Source organism: Lynx canadensis, chromosome B3 (genome assembly GCF_007474595.2).
Source record: "Lynx canadensis isolate LIC74 chromosome B3, mLynCan4.pri.v2, whole genome shotgun sequence".
NCBI classification, from domain to species: domain Eukaryota; kingdom Metazoa; phylum Chordata; class Mammalia; order Carnivora; family Felidae; genus Lynx; species Lynx canadensis.
In genome coordinates this window covers 116,353,106-116,376,848 of record NC_044308.2, presented here as the reverse complement: position 1 = coordinate 116,376,848, position 23,743 = coordinate 116,353,106, and the positions used below count along the sequence as shown (strand labels likewise).

General features: G+C 36.2%; 1 protein-coding gene across 8 annotated transcripts in view; it reads right to left on the bottom strand.

The window, feature by feature from the left end:
• Positions 1–23,743, bottom strand: part of PCNX1 (pecanex 1) — a 171,709-nt gene that overhangs the window by 50,685 nt on the left and 97,281 nt on the right. For 6 of the 8 annotated variants that reach the window (XM_030319448.1, XM_030319452.1, XM_030319449.1 and 3 more), the window contains 7 exons: positions 22,956–23,013; positions 20,634–20,851; positions 14,181–14,334; positions 11,564–11,596; positions 8,253–8,424; positions 7,457–7,567; positions 4,252–4,343 (listed from right to left, as the gene is read on the bottom strand). In XM_030319448.1, the coding sequence (XP_030175308.1) occupies positions 4,252–4,343; positions 7,457–7,567; positions 8,253–8,424; positions 11,564–11,596; positions 14,181–14,334; positions 20,634–20,851; positions 22,956–23,013 (838 nt within the window). The remainder of the gene's footprint in view (positions 1–4,251; positions 4,344–7,456; positions 7,568–8,252; positions 8,425–11,563; positions 11,597–14,180; positions 14,335–20,633; positions 20,852–22,955; positions 23,014–23,743) is intronic. The other 2 variants (XM_030319450.1, XM_030319456.1) reach the window with 1 other exon arrangement.

Genomic DNA, 23,743 nt, shown 5'->3' with positions numbered 1-23,743 from the left:
AACAGAGCCCGACGTGGGGCTCAAACCCACGAACCGTGAGTTTATGACCTGAGCTGAAGTTGGATGCTTAACCGAGCCACCCAGGCACCCCTGTGGTAACTATATTTAATAACACAGCATTGTGTGTTTGAAAGTTGCTAGGAGAGAAGGTCTTAAAAGCTCTCATCAGGATATACATTAAAAAACCTTTGTAGGGGCGCCTGGGTGGCGCAGTCGGTTAAGCGTCCGACTTCAGCCAGGTCACGATCTCGCGGTCCGTGAGTTCGAGCCCCGCGTCAGGCTCCGGGCTGATGGCTCGGAGCCTGGAGCCTGCTTCCGATTCTGTGTCTCCCTCTCACTCTGCCCCTCCCCCGTTCATGCTCTGTCTCTCTCTGTCCCAAAAATAAATAAACATTGAAAAAAAAAATTTAAAAAAAAAATAAAAAAATAAAAAACCTTTGTAACTGTGTGCTGAAAGATGTTGACTAACTGTGGTGATCATTTCACAATACATACAAATATCAAATATACATTGGAAACTAATATAATGATATATGTCAATTATACCTCAATTAAAAAACTAAATAAAAATAAACAAAATCTTTTTTTAAAAAGGATAAGGTCTAAGGCTCTACTGTGTAACAGGACTAGACCTGATAACACTGTATTATATCATTGACATTTGCTGAGAGTAGAACTTAAATGCTCTCACACACAAAAAAGATATGAGGTGATAAATGTATTAATTAACTTGATGAGAGAAATCCTTTCATAGTGTGTATGTGTTATCACATACACTTTTAGTATCTTACAATTTTGTCAATTATACTTCAATAAGTCTTGAAAAAAAAACAAATGGTTTCTCTTGAAAATCATTCCATATTAGCACCTAAAACTCTGTTTTAAGTCTGCAGGTTTATTGTAATGGGTGGCACCTAAAAGTAAAATGTCTAATGGAAACACCACATCCAATAACGAAGGAAAATAATTTATCTTCCTGCCTGCCTTTAGGATACAAGGTTCTGGTTTGCAGTTTTCTAATGCTAGATAATTATAGTTAAACAGCCCTTTGTGCACTGGGCTAGAAAAGTTATCGCACTGCTGTGACTGCAACTTCTAAATAACGACTCAGTTTCCAAAACAGGACTCAAAGCACAGATCTAAAACCTTTACACCAGGATGGTTTACAGGCAGTACACCTGGGAGAAGCTTGCATTTGGATTTCCTTGTCTCTAATTGCTTCCTGGGATTAGCCCCATCAAGTATTTCCCTCTCTACTGGGTTTCCCCTCTCTCCTTATAAATGTAATCAAGTCTTAGATCTTTGTAAAAAATAAAAACTTGAGGGTGCCTGGGTGGCTCAGTCAGTTAAGCATCCGACTTTGGCTCAGGTCATGATCTCACAGCCGGTGGGTTGGAGCCCTGCATCAGGCTCTGTGCTGACAGCTCAGAGCCTGGAGCCTGCTTTGGATTCTGTGTCTCCTTCTCTCTCTGCCCCTCCCCATGCTTGTGCTCTGTCTGTCCCTCAAAAATAAACATTAATATATATAAATAAATAAATACAAAAACTTGGAAACAACCTTCACTATGTCAAAATTTCCCAACTGTATTTTAGAAAGAGTATCTTACAGGGCACCTGGGTAGCTCAGTCGGCTGAGTATCCAACTCTTGATTTCAGCTCACTTCACTGATTTCAGTCTGTGGGATCGAGCCTCACTTTGGGCTCTGTGCTGAAAGCAGGAAGCCTGCTTGGGATTCTCTCTTTGCCCCTCCCCAGCTCACGTGTGTACGCATTCTCTCTCGAAAAAAAAAATTTTTTTTAAGCTTTTAAAAAAGTATCTTACCTTAATCCTTAATATTTTGCAAACTCAAGCTTGTATTAATCTAGCTTCCTCAGCCAAAACACCAAAGAAGCTGTTTTATTGAAGTCACCCATCACCTATTAACTGCCAAATGCAATAAAAGCTTTTTTTCAGACAATATTGCCTCTGAAGTGTCCTTTGTGGGATTCTGTTCTATCCATCACTTAAATACCAGCATTTTCCAGGGTTCTATTTGCATCCATTTCCTCGTATCAATCCAGGTTAGCAGTCTTTTATTTACACTTTAATGAATTCTAAATCTTTTAACCATTACCTCAAACCTCTCTACATATCACTTCCTACTATGCATCTCTAGATACCCCATAAATATCAACAAATAAATGTGTCCATATACGTAAACAACCACCTTCCTTGCTAAACTCAAAGATTTGTAATCTTAGGCACAAGTATCTCTATCTAACCATTTGTTCAAGCCAGACCCTACCCAGAAGTCATACTGGACCCTCTTCTTTTTTCTCATTATCCATAGAGTCCCTAAATATATTCACTAAATCCAATTTTAGTTAGGTCCCTCTTAATTTCAAGATTGCAACACAACTGACCCACTTCTGATCCTTCCTGCTTATATTTCAATCTCCTTCACACCAGAGACCAAGTAATCTCTCTGAAATGCAACACTGATCATTTCTTTACCTTACCTTGAATATTCGGATGGCCTTTCATTTCCACCCCAAAATGTTCAGGATAAAAGATATTTCATAATGCAACCATTGCTTTCCTTTCCAGCCTTACCGAAAGCCATCTTTCCGCATGTACCCAAACCTCCAGCAATTCCAAATTATTTGCTGGTTCCTGTACATAACACACTTTCTTTACAACTCCATGGCTCTTCATCCCTTGTCTCAACTAACAAATTTCTATTTGTCTGTCAAATTATTAGCTAATTTCTATTTGTCTGTCTTTGGAAAACTATCTTTAATCCCTTTTGACTGAATAAGGTAGTATCTTAACTTCTGTACCTGTACCACTCTGTTTTCATAGCCTTCCTCATCCTCAAAGTGCTGGCTGACTCATTAATCATAGCTAACATATAAGCAACTTAAAAGCAGGAAATGGTGTTTAGCACAGTACTGGGCACACGGTAAATACTCCCTAAATGCAAATGAATAAATGATGCAAGAAAGGATACCATGAGGCACTTTTCTTAGTCCTTGCAACCCTATCATTCTCTGATTATCTTGCATTAATTATAAAAAAAAAAAAATAACAATGCCATGGGTTACGAGTTGTGTACAAGAAATCTGGGGCACCTGGGGTTAAGCATCAGACTCTCGATTTCAGCTCAGGTCACGATCTCACAGTTCGTGGATTTGAGCCCCACATTGGGCTCTGTGCTGACAGTGCGGAGCCTGCTTGGGATTCTCTCTCTCCCTCTCCCTCACTGCCCCTCCCCCCACCTCAAAATAAATAAACTTTAAAAAAAATTTTAAGAGTTGTTTACAAGAAATTTAAATTTTTTATGTTTACAACTTGGTGATAATCTTCATTTAATTTTATTTATTTTGAGAGACAGAGAGAAAGAGAGAGCATGAGTACACAAGCAAGGCAACAGCAGAAAGAGAGGGGGAGAGAGAGAATCCCAAGTAGGCTCCTCAGTGTCAATGCTGAACCTGATGCGGGGCTGGATCTCACAAACCATGAGATCATGACCTGAGCTGAAATCAAGAGTCCAATGCGCAACTGACTGAGCCACCCAGGTGCCCCTGATGGAGCTAATTAAGGCTCATCCAGATCCTTCTAAACCAATAATGACATTAAATTTCGCTGCATAAATTTTTACTGGAATTATCTTAAATTGCAGTCCTCGTGCTTGTGCCTACACATTTTAAGACATCTTGATATGAACAGTAGTTACATTTTGTATTTTGTTATTACCACGCCCACCTCTACCCCAGACCAACCTAGTTCTAATAATGTTTCGAATTTTGACCTATAATTACCGTGTGGAAAAGGATTTACTTTTTTTTTTTTTTAATAAATGTTTATTCATTTTTGAGAGAGAAAGCATGAGTTGGCGAGGGGCAGAGAGAGAGGGGGACAGAGGCTCTGAAGTAGGCTCTGCGCAGACAGCAGTGAATCTGATGTGGGGCTCGAACTCATGATCCATGAGATCATGATATGAGCTGAAGTCAGATATTCAAATGACTGAGCCACCTAGGCGCCCCCAAAAGATTTACTTTTAATAATGGGTAACTATGAAACTGCTTTTGAATTCAAAGTAAATGAGAATGAGAATAATATTCAACACGTGAAGATCATGGAAATTAATGCTAAAGTGGTCTGAGGGAGCATGGGGAGAGGGAGGCTTAATCATTATTAGTCAATTTAAAACAATCTCCATAAGGAAAAATAGCCTTAAAGACAAAATCATACTACAATGTAGCACTCACCTTTAAAGCCCCGTAACACAATCCATACAGTAAGGCTACCGCCACAATGCTACAGATAAAACTGTAAAGGGCTGCAAGCAAGCTTGTAGTGGCTAGAGGGGAAGGGAAAAAGATTTAGTATTTTATAAACATTTACGGAAAACACATCTGAAAAGGTCACTGAAAAATATTTAAAATGGTATAATGTTGACTACAATGAAATATCTACTCATTTCACTTTTAAAAATTCAGTTATGTCATCCTATCCTTTCCAGAGATTTTGAAACGACAAAGATGTACTATCCACAATTTTTGATACAAGACAAAATATATTCACCTTGTAAGTAATGAAAATGTACACATGGCAGAAGAAATTGGACCTATATTATGCTTCAAGAATGTACCTTATTATTTACAGAAGTATGGGAAAATGAAGCTTGCAGAGGCCTAAAAAGGAACTGGTGATATATTAGGTATTCACTAAAACTATTAGTCTCTGTAAACAGAATGCACATTACCCAAAGAAGTAAATTTATATTCTCATGTGTTAATTCTCACAAAAAAGTACAGATATGACTAATTACTAACTAACTAACTAACTAACAACAACAACAACAACAAATAGATCCACCTCCTCAATAAGTGGTGCTGGGAAAACTGAACTAAGTGAAAAGAATGAAACTGCACCACTTTCTCACACCATACACAGAAATAAGCTCAAAATGGATTAAAGACCTAAATGTTAAGACACGAAACCTTAAAACTATAAAAGAAAACATAGACAGTAGTCTCTTGGACATCAGTGTTAGCAATATTTTCTTGGCTCTGTCTCCTCAAACAAAAATAACAGAAGCAAAAATAAACAATTGGGACTACATTAAACTAAAAAAGCTTTTGCAGAGTGCAGGAAACTAACAACAAAACAAAAAGACAACCTACTGACTGGGAGAAGATATCTGCAAAGGACATATTAGATAAAGGGTCATTATCCAAAATATATGAGGAACTTATACAACAGAGCACAAAATGGGAGAAAAAAAAGAAAATAATTCAATTAAAAAGTGGGCAGAGAACCTGAAGAGACATTTTTCCAAAGAAGATATACAGATGGCCAACAGACTCATGAAAAGACATTCAACATCACTAACCATCAGGGAAATACAAATCAAAACCACAATTGGGTATCACCTCACACCAGGCAGAGTGACTAGTATCAAGAAGAAAAGAAAGAACCAGTGTCAATGAGGATGTGAAGAAAAGAGAACCCTCGTGCAACTACTGATGGGCTATAAATTGGTGCAGTCGCTAAGGAAAACAGTGTGGAGGTCCTTTAAGGAATGAAAAATACCATAGGATCCAGTAATTCCACTTCTGGGTATTTACGCAAAGAAAATGAAAACACTAATTCAAAAAGATATATTCACCCTTATGTTTACTGCAGCATTCTTTACAATAGTCAAGATATGGAAGCAATCTAAATGTGCATTGACAGATGAATGGATAAAGAAGATGTGTGTATGTATACTATGGAGTATTATTCAGCCACAAAGAAGAATGAAATACTGCTGTTTGCAACAACTTGGATGGGTCTACAAGATATTATCCTAAGTGAAATAAGTCAGACAGCAAAAAAACAAATACCATAGGATTTCACTCGCATATAGAAGCTAAAAAACAAAACAAACAAAACACAGAAACAGACTCGCAAACACATAACAAACTGGTGGTTGCCAAATTGGGGGAATGTGCAAAATAGGTAAAAGGGATAAAGAGACAAACTTCCAGCTAGAAAATAAATAAATCACAGGGATGAAAAGTACAACATAGGGAATATAATCAATAATATTGTAATAACTTTGTAGAGTGACAGATGGCAACTGCGTTTATGGTGGTGAGCATTTCTCAACGTACATAATTGTTAAATCACCGTGTGGTGCACCTGAAAGTAATATAATATTCTATGTCAACATACAACTATGCTTCAATAAAAGATTGAAAATTTTTTTTTAAATTCTGTTCTTACAAGTGGAAAAAATAGGTCCAATGGAATTACTAATAATAAGGACTAGGGAATGGCTAAGATAGCGATCTTTTATTTTTAAAATATAGATAAAATATAGATTTTTGTTAATAGTGATTTTACATAGTAAACATTTTTAAAACACCTACAGGAAAAACTTTTCCTTAGGAGATATTTAAAAAACTAACACCTTGCACAAGTTTGTAACCGACCATATAATGACTACCATAAATTACCTACTCGAAGCCCTCTCCATACCCTAAATACTGAAACTGTCTTCCACCCATTAAGTTCTGCTGAAATTCACACTCCTTCAAAAATTTTTCGAAAACTTAAAAAATGCCCTAGATACACATCAACATAGGAAATGCTTAGTTTCTATTTAAAATTTAAGCCACAACAACATTTTATCAACATAAAGAAGTCTGAAGAGAAATGGACCATAAAAGTTACAGTAATTTCTTACCCTTTCAATATGTTTTCCCTAGTTGTCCACTCATCTTTCAAGTAAAATTTTAAATGGTTAAAATAAATAACAATGTATTTTAACCACAGTGTCTGCCAATAAAATTATTTTCAAGTTCTGCAAACCATTACCTATTTCAGAGTAATACTGGCATGGTCTTTCTCATTTTCAAAATAAAATACAAATGTAAGAGGGGAATAAATTTCTAAGTATATCAGTTCACAGCCACATATTCTACTCTAAAAACAGATACTTCTAAAAATCTTATCTAGTTAAATACTTTTACTAAAAGCAGCTGGTTTTGATGTTCCCATTCTAAAGAAATAATAAAGCTCTGAAACCATATTCAGAGACATACCAAATATATACACTAGGTCAAAATCCAAATACATTGGCATGTGTCAGGGGTCAATCCATTTGGGATAGATAACTTTCAAATATTTCATACATCTATACAGATTCTACCTAAACTCACTACAGCTTCTAGTTTTTGACAATAGAACGCCATCACTTCTTACAAAGTAACTGCGCTATTCCTGGATCTTTCAATAAAGTGGCAGACTTTACTTTTTTCTATCTACAAATTAATTCCTGCTCAGTCTTTATCAAATAAATGCCTTTTTTCTTTCTAATTGAAATTCTAAAATGAAAACTGGAAAAGTATTTTAATGTTCAGTTTATTACTTAATGACCTGTAAAAGTAATACTGTAACCTGTTGTGTTTAAAAGGAAGTACTCACCATTACCACCAAAGATATGAATATCCAATTGTTCACAAAGGTACATAACAAACGTATTCACCTGAGGCAGGAGACCAATGAAAAACACTATTGGGAAACAGAGTGTAAACACTACAGAAGAAAAGAAAAGCATATTAAAAACAGTATACACATCCATCCTTCTGTTCATTTTAAAATCATAAAATGATTTAAAAAATCCAAAATGAATATAAACTACTAAGCAATTTTTAAAAAGATACCATTTTAAGTTATTTCTCTCTGCATAATTTCTTGGATTTTAAATAATTTTTTTCTTTTTTTTTATTTAAATGTTTGAGAGAGAGAGAGAGAGAGAGAGAGAGAGAGAGAGAGAGAGAAAACCCCCGAGCAGGCTCTGCATTGTACACTGTCAGTGCAGAAGCTAACACAGGGCTCGAACCCATGAACCAGGAGGTCATGACTTGAGGTGAAATCAAGAGTCAGACCCTTAACCAAGTGAGCCACTGAGGCACCCCTAATTTTTCAATGGCAAAGAACAGCTTTTAAAGTTATTTCAACCATTTTCATATAATAGTAACCTGCAATACAGAATCCAAAGGAAACCTTCCATTGCATCTGTTTCAAGAACAAAAGAATTAGTATAATATGTGTTCATCATTAATTTTTTTCATTCATAATAGCCCTACAGTTTTGTTCCTCACTGAGAAAATTATAATAAACAGCAAAGTAAGCTTATTAAAACCATTTTACCTATTTATCAGGGAACTGTTTGTATACAAATAAATTAGTGTTAAGATCTGAAATAAAGATGACTCACCTATAACTAAATCCCTGGCTGATATCAGCACCAGTGGATTAGTGAAAGTTATTCCATATAATTTGAACTTGGTTGTAGTAAGGTTTCTGCTACCATAATCCAAGAGCCAAATAAGACCACAACACAAACAGAAATAAACTGGTCTACTGTAGGCAATGATACGATTATGGCCCTGAAAATGATACAAAAACAAAGTCAAGTTAATTGATTTTAAGAATCACAACCAGCTAGTGAGACCTGTGATGGCTTATATTCTAAGGATTCAAAATGCATCCATATGGAAGCCAAGTTTCTGACTGTGGCAGAAGGGAATTACAAACATGGGAAGGAAGAAGAATCAAATGAACCCTGTGATACTGGGCTGAAATTCGAGGTATCAGTATGAACTTATTATTATTTTTTAACTTAATAGTATTTATTTATTTTTTTAATGTTTATGTATTTTGAGAGACAGAGAGACAGAGTGCGAGCAGGGGAGGATCGAGAGAGATGAGACACAGAATCCAAAGCAGGCTCCAGGCTCTGAGCTGTCAGCACAGAGTCCAATGTGAGCCTCAAACTCACGAACCGTGAGGTCATGACCAGAGCTGAAGTCGGACACTTAACCAATGAGCCAACCAGATGTCCCTAAAATTATTATTTTTAATACACACATAACTAAGATATAAGATGTGTGTATACACGTATGCATGCACATATGTATATACATAAATATATTTCCTAGCTTTATCCAGAGACGACCTAAAAGCAATGGCATTCAAGTAATAAAAATTACTGGCATCAAGATCTTAGTTAAAAAAAAAAAAAATTAATGCTTATTTTTATTTTTGAGAGAGAGACAGAGCGTGAGCAGGGGAGGGGCAGAGAGAGAGAGAGAGAGTCACAGAATCTGAAGCAGGCTCCAAGTTCTGAGCTGTCAGCACAGAGCCCAATGTGGGGCCTGAACACACAAACTGTGAGATCATGACCTGAGCTGAAGTTGGATGCTTTATCAACTGAGCCACCCAGGCACCCAAAATCTTAGTTCAGAGATAACATTGTTTGTTAAAAAACAAAACAAAACAAAACAAAACAAAACAAAACAAAAACCAGGCCTTCACAGAGAAAAGGCTGATTTTGGGCTAGGGTTAGGGAAATTATAAGATAAGCCTGGAACATATTATTGTGAAAAGGAAGGAAGTACTTAAAGAGTGATAAAGATATGTCAAAAGGACTTTCTGCCCTTTCTGGGCAGGTTGGTGAGCTCCCAATGGCCAGATGAGGAACAATTTGTACATCAAAATAAATAATGTTACTAACATTATTGTCCACTGAATAAAATATGAATCCATGATTCCATACCAATACAAGTAAGTAAAGACAGAAGGGAAAGTTCTTACAGTAAGAAGTCCACTAATGTGGAAGGAATGATGGAATTAGAAAACTACTATTTGGCAGCCATCAAATGATAACTGATTCAGACAAGAAATATCAGTAAGATTTTTACTGAAAACAAGTAGGTGGAAGTTTCCAGGGCAAGGAGACATATATAAAGTCTCTCTATGAGACATATATTAACTCTAGAAGAAAAACAGTAACATTATAAGAAGAAGCGGTTCTCAAGGGAGTGGGAGGGAATTTTGTCCTTCAGAGGCAAAATTTGTCCCTAGAGGACATTTGGCAATGTCTGGAGACATTCTGGTTGTCACAGGTGCAGAGTGTGCTACTGGCATCTAATGGGTAGAAGTCAGAGATAATGCTATACATCCGATAATGCACAAGACAACACCCCTCCCTCCCACCAATTCTCAACAAAGAATTATCCAGCCCCAAATGTTAATACTGCAGAGTCTGAAAAACCCTGCAGATACTACCCTTAGCCAAAATATGAAAGCACACTAGTGCTAACATCACTAGTAAAAGGATAAATGAACATCATGTGCTTCCTGATACGAGGCACTGAGAAGAACGTATCATTTTCATAATTTTCCTTTCAAAAAAAGCAAGTCCTATATCTAATCAAGAAGAAACATCGGACGAACTCAAATTAAGGGATGGTCTACAAAATAACTGGCATGTACTCATCAAAAGTGTCAATATCGTGAAAGACAAACACATACTAAAGAATTGCTCCAGATTAAAAGAGGCAAAAAAGAACAAATGCAAAATCAGGCATTTTCTATTGCCAACCGAGTCAACAGGAAACACCGGAGTAACATCTGTAGATTCGTACATAGTATTCTATCAATGTTTAATGTCCTGATTTTAATAATTATATTGAATTAATAATACAAAGGAATGCCTTTGTTTCTAGGAAACATACATGGCAGTATTTAGAGGTAAAGGGACGTGTGTCTACAATTCACTCTCAGAAGTGTGTGTGGAGCCAGGGGGGTGGGGAAGGGATGGAGAAGAACTAGAAAGAGAGTAATTAAATATGGGAAAATGTTCACACAGGGATCTGGATAAATGGCATCAGGAATTCTTTGCATAATCCTTACAACTTTTCCCTAAATTTCAAATTACGTCAAAATTTGAAATTAAAAACAATGTTGCCATATATCAATACACTTCAAAAGCATTCTTACAAAATATTAAACAATCAGTTGAAAGAAAATCATTTGCCTCCTTGTTTTGTTCACCTACGCTCTATTAAGTATTCCAGTGTATGGGTAGAAATAATATTCAAGAAAGAAGCATCATCATAAACCGTTCTTGGAGTCTGTTTTTGAACTACTTTAAAGAGAATGCCCTTTGGACTTTCTAAGTATTAAATAAATACTCTATGGTGAGTTCTCAAATGGGATCATACTTCACAAAAAATACTGTATCAGCTAATACTATTTTTCTAAAGTCACAAAGTGAATAAATAAGGTTTTTAATCTCCTCAGAGTCCACAGGTCTAAACACCAGATCAACGTATTACTTCTTTCTTCTTCCTCCTAATGGCTACCTAAGCAAAATGATGTACAGTTCCCCCTTCTTCAAAATTCTATTTTTTAATACTTATGATTTATTCTTCAAAATTTACTAAATGCAAGTTATGAAATAACTAAGAGTTTTATGAACCAAGTCTACCTGATTATCTCCTCCTGAAACAGGCTGTCAGAAAATGAATTATTATGCTCATTTTCAAACTAGATTCAGAGTCCACAATTACAATGCCATTTTACTTCATGCTAATACATCACCTGTATTTCTAGTAGAATGTCAAAACTTAGATGAGAAAATAATAACATAAATCTTAATTCAATCTGACATATAACAAAAAAGGGGGGGGCTTTGATAAATGTTAGGAAATTACAAATGACAGGCATATTAGAATGACTTACATGTCTGGGAGAAGAAGAATCTGGTTGAACACTCTAAAAATGAAACAAAAGACAGATTATAGTACTGAGGTCCTGATAACTTTATAAGCAACTTTCAAAATGTCTGAAATAATTTCAAGTAAAATATTCTACAGGTAAGAAATGACCTATATTAATTCTGTTGAAATATCAACAGCAGATGAAATATCAGCTCCAGATACTGGTGTCACTGTGGTGTCAGAAGAGATCTCAAATCTTTCCAGACTCTTAAGCTTATTGTGGTTCATTAATAATTTGCATCGAGCTTAACATTACTGAGATGGCATATGGTAGACAGGTCCATCTTACTCCTTGGCTCATTACCACACTTAAGTATAGTTAAGGTACAATGCTTTCTTATATGACACCACTCCATTCAGGAAATAAGAATTCTTATAAGAATTCTAGTTCTGTCCACAAGTTCCAAGCTTACTAAATAATTCCATAGTATTTGTATTAAGTATATTATCCGCATTTTCAAAATCATTTTCATTTTCAAAATCATCAAGTTAAGCTGTCTCCCTATAAGAGATTTTATCAACTTTCCATAAAAATGTTCAAAAGGTATTTTGCAGCTACTTCCCAAATCATGGCTTTTCTCCCAAGTTCCAGTTCACTTCCAATAGCATGCCAAACAATTTCACTAGGATGATCTCTTACCACCCTACAACTCTACAATGGACCAAGCTCACTGAGTTTGCCATGTGGCCCTTGGTTGGACAGGACACCAGGTAAGCTCTAAACTCTTTCAATTCCAACATCTGGCCTCTAAAAGTCTCTGTTCCAGTCCTTCTGTTTATGATATTACTATGCTTTTAGTCAACAGACTTTTAAAATCTAAAACACTTAAAATCTCAGTCATCTTTTACCTTTCCATATCTAACCGGATTAACCTGAGAACAGTGAATAAAGTTAACGTGGGACAAGAGACACTGAAGCAAGAATTTAAATAGTTTAAGGCAATAAAGGGATGGATTATAATGGTTGGAATGAGAAGAATAAAGGCCAGAAATTTTGACAGAGAATCACCAAACTTAATCAAAGGGACTTGGTTACTTGTTATTACAGACTGAGGAGTAAGGGATAGAGGCTTTGGGATTTGGAGTCAGTACACTATTGTCAAAAGCATAGGAGCTGGGAAAGAAAAACATTTGTCAGAAGATGATGATGTGCTATTTTTACAATGTGCTCTTGGGGTGCCTGGGTGGCTCAGTCAGTTAAGGGGCCAACTTCGGCTCAGGTCACAATCTCATGGTCCGTGAGTTCGAGCCCCACATCAGGCTCTGTGCTGACAGCTCAGAGCCTGGAGCCTGCTTTGGATTCTGTGTATCCCTCTCTCTCTGCCCCTCCACCACTCATGCCCTGTCTGTCTCTCCCTCTCTCCCAAAAAAATAAACACTGAAAAAAAATTTTTTTTCTTAATGTGCCCAAATGCCTCTTAGTATGCCGAACTAACGCTTGTGAGAAGGATGAAGACTGTGACACATAAATCTAGACATAATCCATTCAAAGGGGTAACAAGGTAACAAAAAAGTGTGGCTTCACCGGCAAGGAGTTGCAGGCTGAAAAGAGGGCCAAATAAAACCCTAAAAAATTCTCATAAACTAAGAAGTAGTCCAAAGACCAAAGAAGCATCAACAAAGGTAAAGTTATCTGAAAAGTATGATGATCATCAGAGTAGCATAAAATCACAGATCAACAATGAGGATAATATAAAAATGGAAGATATTATTCACAAGGTACTAAATGATACAGCACTCACAAAGAATGAAGAAAGAGAAAGGACATAAATTTGGCAATTAGAGATTATTAACTCATACACACTATAATAATTTCAGTAGTGCAATGAGGAAAAAAGTATGGATGGGTCTTGAAGAAATGGAGCAGTTGACACAGGCAGCTTATTCTAGATGTCTGTCTATAAACAGAAAAGTACAGCTGATGGTATAGACAGAGCTAAACAAATAGTTTTCAGGACGGGGGAGAAGTTCTGCCTGTTAGCATCTATTGGGCAAATAACCAATACAAGCAAGGGTTTTTCCTAGCTCAGAAAAAAAGCAAACAGTCCGCACTGACAATCCACACTGATTTTGCATGGAAGGTGAAACATTAGGTATTTGAGGCTTCCATTTTTAGAAAACTTAAAATTAATAACATTTGGCACTTTAGACCTACTGTTTAAATAGCAAAGGGATACCAATCTTCTGCTTTCAGTGTCCCAAAGAATATATATACTAGTCTTGACATTTCTCTATCTAACCGATGACGGATTTTAATAAATTTCACCTACAGAAGACTTAAAATATTGGGAGAGGTGGTGTTGGCATTTTTAAAATGAATTTCAAGAATGCTAATTCTTATTTTTAACAAATGCCCAAATATTTTAATACCCTTGCCAAAAAAATAGTTCAAGGATACTTCATTTACATATCATTATTTTTTAAAGTTCGTATGTCCTTTGGTTCCCTATCTGATGTAAACATCTAGGGAAAATAAATTTAAAAATTAATATCTTACTATAATGCATGAGTGATACAAAACCTCCGCCTTTTATCACAAATATCACTCCCTAGTCGGAAAACGAGAGAGATGCTGGTACCTTAAGTAGCGAGTATTGACAGCTGGCTATCACTAGGCAGAACTGGAAGACCCAGATATCTCTGAAGAAGCCTTGTATGAGAAGAACAGATCCCAAAAAAGCCACAAGAATAGCCAGGATGACAGCTAACACATTTTCCAGAATCTCACGATTTCTGTGGACAGAAAAATATACAAGTAAGTACATCATCAATGTAAGAAAGTAGAGCGAAAAAAGGGAAGACCTCAATAACGAGTTGATACTCTCCTTGCCAACATGTTTTTTTGGTGCTGGTTTTGAATAAAGTTTTGGATCATACTGAAAAAGAAACCAGTTTGTGTGGAAAATTAACACAAAATCTTATGTGCAAATAAAGCATGCTACAGTAAATTGTGAAGTTCTAATCATAATGCATAATTTTAATTTCTATTTTAAAAGTTTACTCGTAACATCTGTCACATTTTCTGCTACATTTGTTGCCAAATAACTAACCAACCTGAATAGCAAATAAAAGGAGACACACAAACAAGTTTGAAAAACAAAATCTCAAAACAGTCTCTAGAAAGTTAAATTGAAAAGTTGTTTTATAGGACAAAGTTTGTAACCACATTTTGACACCAAGTGGTTTCATTTTCCACATCTCGAAATCATCTGAAATAATCTCAAAACTAATTTACTAGAATTACTTCTATACAAGCTATTACATATATTGAGAATGAAGACAGTAATAAAAACCACCAATGCTGCCTCTATCAAACCTGCTGAGACAGTTCCAGATTTTATTAAACTGATGCTGCAAAGAAACAGTATGATGACCCAGATACTATATATAGCAATGGAGAGGATTTTTATATGTCACAGCAAAAAAGAAGAATCTATCTCAATTACTTCTTGGGGAAATTATATTCACAAAATGTTAAATATTTACTAAAGGTCTTATTTTTAAGAATCATTTACTGACATGGGAACACGCTCAGTACATTTACTATGCAAAGAAAGCAGGACACAAAACTATATGTATAGGAAGATGTACGCTGTTATTTAAAAGAATACACATATGGGTTAAAAAAGACGATATATCAAAATGACACTACTAACAATGGTCTTCTCTGGGTGGAAGGATTATGGTTTGCCCTTGTTGTCTTAAAATCTTCCTGCATATTTCATTTTCTAGAATGGGTAAAGAAATATCTTTATAATCAAAAAAAATTTTTATTGTTTTTATTAAGTCAATGCCATATTTATAATCAACTGACCTAAAAAAATTAACAAGTATCTCTGTACTAGGTTTGTTTCATAGTTCTCTCAGATTAAAACAAGTTCAATAGTATTTTCAAATCAATAAACACTAGTATTTTCATTTGTTCTTATATGGCAGTTGTGGAATTCTAGATTTGTCAAATCCAATGATCCTTGGCCCTTCCACTACATTACATACTGTTTATAGTTCTCGTCACTCAACGTGTGCTCCCCTTCAGTCTCTGCTAGTTTTAAATTTTGATGAATCCAATTTACCAACTTACTCTTTTACTGTTTTTGGTGTCACATGTACAAAATTTTGCCTAATTCAAGGTCACAAAAATTTTTCTTCTACTATGTTTTGTTTTTTTCTAGGAATGTCATTGCTTTAGAGTATACATTTAGACCTAGGATCCATTTTGAGTTAATTTTTATAATTTTATAATATGGTACAATGTAAGTATAAAAGGGTTTTTTTCATATGAAAATCCAATGGTTACAGCACCATTTGTTGAAAAGCCTACCATTTCTCCACTTAACTGATTTGGGATATTATTTTGATGCCATTTAGGCCTGGAGGTTTTTTTGTGGGCAGGTGTTTATCTACAATTTCTATTTAATAGATATAGTACCATTAAGGTAATGTACCATTCAGAGTGAACTATGATGATTTATATCTGTCAAGAAATTTGTACATTGTTAAGTTTATTCACATACAGCTGATCATAATATTCTATTATCCATTTAACACCTGTAGAATCTGTAGTGATATCTTATCTTATTCCTGTTGCTGGCAATTTGCACTTTTCTCTTTTTTTCCCTAATCAGCCTTGCTAAAGGTTTATCAATTTAATTATTTGGTTTCCTCCATTTTTCTCTATTGCTTTTGTTTTCTAGCGGATTTCTGCTTTGTTCTTTACTATTCTCTTTCTTCTGCTTACTTGGGCTTAGTGTATTCTTCTTTCTCTAGTTTCTTAAGATGGAAGGTGAAGTCACTGAATTGGCCTTTCTTCTTACTTAGGGCTATAAATTCTTCTGAGTAATGTGTTACTGTCAGCCCCAATACTGTGACATGTTGTGTTCATTTTTATTCAGTTCAAAATACTTTCTAATTTCCCTCCTAATTTCTTCTTTGATCCATGAGTTATTCTGAAGTATTATTTAGCTTCCAAATATTTAGGGACTTTCCAAGGTTCTTTTTGTTTTTAACTTATCGTTAATTCCACTATAGTCAAAGAACACACTAAGTATGACGTGAATCCTTTTAAATTTGACCCTTATTTTATGGACCAGAATATGGTTTATCTTGGTAAATGTTCCAGCTGCACTTAAAAGAATATACATTTTGGGGCGCCTGGGTGGCTCAATCAGTTGAGCGTCCGACTTCGGCTCAGGTCATGATCTCACGGCTCGGGAGTTCGAACCCCGCGTCAGGCTCTGTGCTGACAGCTCAGAGCCTGGAGCCTGCTTCGGATCCTGTGTCTCCCTCTCTGTGCCCCTTCCCCACCTGTGCTCTGTCTCTCTCAAAAATGTATAAACTTTAAAAAAAGAAAAGAAAAAGAATGTGTATTTCATTGTTCTGAGTGGAGTACCATAAATGTCACTCAACTTAGGTTGGCTGCTGGTATTGTTCAAGTCTGCGATGTCCTTGCTGATCTTCTACATATTTATTCTATCAATTATTCAGAGAGGGGTATTGAATTACACTATAATGTCAATTTGTCTATTTCTCCTATTTGTCTTTTTTTTTTTTTTAATTTATCTATTTTGAGAAAGAGAGAGAGAGCGCGCGCGTGCCAGAGAGGAGCAGAGAGAATCACAGTCAGGCTCCACGCTGTCAGGGCAGGGCCTGACATGGGGCTCGAACTCATAAACCATGAGATCATGACCTGAGCTGAAACCAAGAGTCAGACGCTCAACCGACTGAGCCATCCAGGTGCCCCTGTTTCTATTTCTATTAGCTTTTATTTTGAAGCTCCGCTTTAAGTGTAAAAACATACAGGATGATTGAATCCTATGAATGAGCTGACCCCTTATCTTTATAAAAATGACTTTCTTTATCCTGAGTAATATTCTTTGTTCTAAAATCTACTGTGTCTGACAATAATACTGCTATTCCAGCTTTACTTTGATTAGTATCAGCATGGTATATCTTTCTCAATTCTTTTACTTTTAACCTATTTCTGCCTTTATATTTAAAGGCAGAAATTTCTTATAGACAACAAAGTTGGGTCTTGCTTTTTTCCCCCAATTCAATTTTTGACTTTTTCTATCTTGTCATTTATTTTCTATCTGTCGATATGTTCTTGATCTCTTTTCCTTCTTTTTCTGCTTTCTTTTAGGTTAAAAGAGTAATTTTTATGAATCCATTTTATCTCCCTTTTTAACTTCCTAGCTGGAACTCTTACATTTTAGTGGTTGGTTTATTAGGATCATAACATACATTTTATGGCAGTGTGCTACAAGTGATGTTATACCAGTTCATATACTCACATAAGAAACTTAACAGTAGTATGCTTTTATATGTCCCTTCCCAGCCTTATGGTACTGTCATGCATTTTACTTTTACTTGTCATAAATCACACAATACATTGTTATTGTTTTTTTTAAATATCCAATTATTAAAGGGACTGAATTAGCAAGAAAAAAAATATCGTATATTTAGCCATGTAGTTAACTTACCATTACCAGTGATCCTCGTTCCTTTGGGTAGGTCTGTATTTCCATTTGGTATTATTTTCCTTCTGCCTGAAATATATCCTTCAACATTCTGTAGTATGGGTCTGCCTGCAAAAATTCTGTTTTTTGCAGTCTGAAAATGTCTTTATTTCATCTTCACTTTTAAAAGATACTTTTTCTGGGTAAAGAATTCTAGGTTGACAGTTTTGTGGGTTTTTTTCCTTTCAGTACTTAAAAAATGTTGATCCACTTTCTTCTTACTTGCATTATTTCCAACAACAAATCTAATGTCTTCCTTATCCTTATTCCTCTGTACAACAGTCTTTTTGTCCTCTTGCAGTTTTTAAAGATTTTTACCACAAGTCTTGAGCAATTACGTGCTCTGGTGTAGTTTTCTTCATGTTTCGTGTGCTTGGGGTTCATGAACATTTTTGAATGTGTATGTTTAGCATTTTCATCAAATTTGGAAAGTTTTCCAACTCTTCTTCCAAATTTTTTCTCTCTTCCTGTCTCTTGAAGTTGTCTCACAGCTTACTTTCATTTTATTTATATGCTCTTTTCACTGGGGGATAGGAGTGGGAGAGGATTCTTTTCTCTGTTTCATTTTGGATAGTTTCTATTGCTATGCTTTCAAGTTCACTAATATTTTCTTCTGTGATTATCTAATCTACCATTAATCCCATCTGTTTTATTTTTCATCTCTCAGACATTGTAGTTTCATCTCTATAAAAGAACTATTTCAATAAGTTTGTTTTGGATCTTTAAAAATATCTCTCATGTCTCAACTTTTTTAACACAGAGTACAATTAATACTTATTTTTTACTTATTTATTTTTAATATTTATTTATTTTTGAAAGAGTGCAAGGGGGGAGGGGCAAAGAAAGAGGGAGACAGAGAATCTGAAGGAGACTCCACGCTGTCAGAGCAAAGTCTGATGTGGGGCTCAACCCCACAAACTGTGAGATCAGACATTCAACCCACTACCCAGGTGCCCCTTGTTTTAATATTTTTTCAAGTTTATTTGAGAGACAGAGAGACAGAGAGAAAGGGAGAGAGGGAGAGAGGGAGAGAGGGAGGGAGAGAGGGAGAGGAAGTGCTTGTGTGTGTGAGACCAGAAAAGAGACAGGGAGAGAGAAAGGGAATCCCAAACAGGTTCTGTGTTATCACAACAGAGCCCCATGCAGCTTGATCTCAGGCACTGTGAGATCATGACCTGCACTTACATCAAGAGTCAAATGCTTAACCAACTGAGCCACCCAGGCATCCCCAATTATACTTTTTTTTAATGTCTTTGACAGCTAATTCTAACATCTGTGATAATTATAGGTTGGTTTCAATGGATTCATTATTGCCCTCATTATAAATCATGTTTTACTGCTTCTTTGCATGCTTTGTTATCTTTGGTTGGATGCCGCTGTGAAAAGTTTCAGGTGGTTAACAATTTTTAGATTTCTGTTAAGTCTTCTTGAACTTTGTTATGCTACTTGGAAACAGTTTGATCATTTTAGGTCTTGCTTTTATGACTCGTTTGGTGGGTCTGGAGCAGTGCTCATGCTAGGGCTAATACTGCCCACTTTTCAGGCAAGACTTTCCTGAGTACTCTACACAATGCACCATAAAACTTGAATTATGAGTTTTTTCATTCAGACAGGTGGGAACAGACACTATTCCTGTCCCTGTGTGTCAGACACTGTTCCTCTATTTCTTTCACATGCTTCTCCCCTGGCCTCAGGTAGTTTCCTCACATACACTCACGTGTCAGTGCTCTGCTGACAGCTGTGGAGACCTGCTGTGGAACTCAGAGGTTCTCCCTGTGAACAGCAGTCCTCTTTTTGACATTCTGAGCTGGATGCCTTGGTCTCCCTGGACTCGTGGCTCCATTTCCTCAACTCAGGAAGTCTGCTGGGCTCTATTTCAGTACCTCCTCCCCGTGTTGCAGCCGGCGACGAAGCCTGGAAACTCCCTTAAGGCAGTAAGCTGGGGCAATTGTAGGGCTCACATAACGTGTTTCATCTCTTGGGAATCACTGTCCTTTTTGTTGTACCTCCGATGCCTTGAAAACCAAGGTTTTGTGCATTTTTCTTCTCTTTCATTGTTTCAGATAGGAGAGTAAACCCAATCTTTTTTACTTCCGTCAACAGGAAGCACCAAGTTTCAATAGACTAATATTGTTCATTATTAAGACTAGTGCTACGAAATAGGGAAATACAAAGAGTGCTCTAATACCTTTTGTATTTAGAGTCATATTACCTATAACCTTGTGATCACTAACACCTCAAATTCTCTGGCTTTTAAATAGAGTTCCATGATTCTTATTGACAATAAAAAAGATTTCTTGATATAAACATATTAAAATTGCCACAAAAAAATTTTTAATGAATTCAAGAGAGTCAATGTTTGCGAGCCCTATTAAGTTAAATTTTATCTCAAAAAGGACCAAAACAGAAAACATTTTCCAACTTGGTAACCAAGCAAAAACTTCAATGGGTAATTGGGGACATTTCAATTTAAAAATAAAATCTACATATATCTTTAATATCACACCACATTCTCACCTATCAAACAGGGCCAAAAGTGTGAGTCTGTCAAAGTTAATGCCGATCCACAGCTGGGGTAAGATCCAAAAGCGGTAATAGTGTTTAACCTTTTGAGCAGCTTCTTCGGTTGGACCATAAGTCGCTGCCAAGTCAGGGCTGAGGTCAATGTCTTGCTGCTCCAACAAATCTGTATCGATCGTCAATAGTCTGTTCAACCGAATCTGTGGAAGAGAGAGCTAAAAGAAAGTCAGCACTGAAAGGCTTAAAACATCTTTACTCAAGTCATGATTCAAGGGCTACTTAATCAGCTTGCGGATTATCTAAGCCCCCTCAATTCTCTACACTCCTTATGGATATTTTATGATCATTAAAAACTACAGAAGGTGATAATAGGACATATACTTAAAGCAAACTAATCAATAGGTTTTTAGAAAAGTTGTACTGGGAAAAATATTCAGAATCTTTACACGTTATGACCGTATAGCCAGCGAATCTATAAAAATCACTTACAGTGTACCATTAGTGGCTTCCCTTCTCCCTGTCACGTTTGTGACCTTGTCTCATTAAGCTATACTAAATCTAAGCTCCTCTGAACTGGATTCAATGCTTTCAATTCTCATTTCTTCCTGCAGTCTCTATCACTGTAGTTTTCAAATCCCTCCTACATCTCCTTCGCTTTTGTTTTGTTTTGGCAGGCTGCTCACCTGACGCTATACAGGAAATTACCACATTACATCTCTTAGCTTTAACGCGTCCATTCAACAGTTCACCAGTTTTCCCTTCCTCTGAAAGAGTCTAGGGGGTCCCTGGGTGGCTCAATTGGTTCAGTGTCTGACTCTTGATTTCAGCTCAGGTCATGGTCTCACAGTTCATGGGACTGGGCCTCCCACAACGTGCTCTGCGCTCACAGTGAAGAATCTGCTTGGGATTCTCTCTCTCATTCTCTCTCCACCCCTTGTTCGTGCGTGCTCATTCTCTGTCTCTCCCCAAAATAAATAAGCATTAAAAAAATTTTTTTAATTAAATTGAGGGGTGCCTAGGTGGCTCAGTCAGTTTAGCATCTGACTTGGGCTCAGGTAATGATCTCATGGCTCATGAGTTCGAGCCCCACGTTCGAGCCCCTGGAGCCTGCTTCGGATTCTGTGACTCCATCTCTGTCTGCTCCTCCCCTGCTCACTCTCTCTCTCTCTCAAAAATAAACATTAAAAAATGTTAAAAATAATAACATAAATAAAAATAAAAATGAAAGAGTCTAAAATTTCCCAAATGTAGCACAGCCCTAGTCAGCATTTCACTATCCCAAAGATCCCATACTATTTAACAGTGAAAAACAGACAAAAAAAATAATCATATCCCTATTCTTTACTTTCCTATGAAGTTTCCTGGAATACACTCCAGCAAAAAAAGCAGAGACAACCTTTACTTTTCAAACACATATGTGGGAAACAGTAAAGAAAATTTGCTTCCTATAAATAACGTAGCCATTTTTATCTCTAAACACTGGCAAATACCTCCCCAAACACTTTTTTTCTTATCCTCTATGCCAGGGTTTCTCAACCTTGGCACTACAGGTATTTTCAGCCAGATAATTCTTTGTTTTAGGGGCTGTGCTGTCCACTGTGGGATGTTTCATAGTATCCCTGGCTTCTATCCAGCAGATGCCAGTAGCATTTCTCCTAGCTGTGACACATGGAAGTGTTTCCAGACATTGCCAAATGTTCAAAACCACTGCTCTATGCCAACTCACATCTATGGTCTTAAAACCCAGCTCACAACTAATCATCTCCAGGAAGCCACTAATAATTAATCCCTTTGGCACATTTATTTATGTGTGTCTCTTATGCGTTCCACGTAAGAATTTCATCTGTTTTGTCTTTTCTAAGTTCAATATAAACATCTTGAAGACAAAAGCAGTGTTATCTTTTTAAAATATCCCCACTGTATCTCACATGGCATATTTTTTTACACAGTGATACCATCACTAAGCTTGCTACACACATACTGGCATGTGAATAACTAACAGTTACGTCAGATGATATTCAAAATCATAATTTTCAAAATGAAGTTTTAAAATGGCACAGATTATAACATTGGTCAGTAAATGAACCTTTATATAACCTCAAAAGTGTAATTACTGATTCATACATAGCTAATTACATTTCACGGTGTTTTAGGTTTGTTTACTAACAAGGGACTTACAGGAAAAGATCCACGAGGAGACAGCAAAGGTGATTTTGCCATAGTTTACAACAAAATTGACATTTTATAACTTCAATTTTTCTGATTTGTGTTAACTAAATCTGAATACACATCGTCTTCTAAAAGTAAAGGAAAACCTACCACATCATGTGGATAAAATCGAACTGAGGTAGAACTGGATACATGAGAATCCGTGTCACTAAAATAAAATGAAAAAAACTTCAGGAAATAAACAGCTTGTCAAGGAATAGAAGGAAAAATACATCTTTTAACAATGAGATGACATTTATATTCTTCACTGTTCCTTGTACTTCAAAATGCGAAATAGCATTTTCCTACAGATGTAATTAAGAGCACAGCCTCTGGGCCAGAGTATCTATATTCAAATCTCTTCATCAGCTAAATGAGATCTTGGACAAGTTATCCAGCCTTTTAAACCCCTCAGTTTCCGCATCACTAACACAGGAGAATAATGCCTCTGTCACAAAGTTCTTATGGAGAGTGTTTAAGAAAGCAATTAACATATTTAAGCTATAATATAACAGCCTAGAATGTGACAAATCTGTTTCCACAGTCAAGTTTCGTTTTTGAAACTTGAGACCTTACCACATTTATGCTGTAAGGAATCATTCTTAAATTATATTAAACATAATTGTTTCCATTGCTCCATCTTTCTATTGTTTCTACTATTACAAAATCACCTAACACTCCAAGCTGGTCATTCTCAACAGGATCAGTTCCAAAACTGGACTAAAGGAGCTGAGTGAGTATAGTTTTCTACATGTTCTATCTTTTCAGTGGATTAAGCTAAGTGACTACAAGATCCTATTGCTTTAAAAGACCCCTATGGGGCACCTGGGTGGCTCAGTTGGTTAAGCAGCCGACTTTGGTTCAGGTCATAATCTCACAGTTCGTGGGTTTGAGCCCAG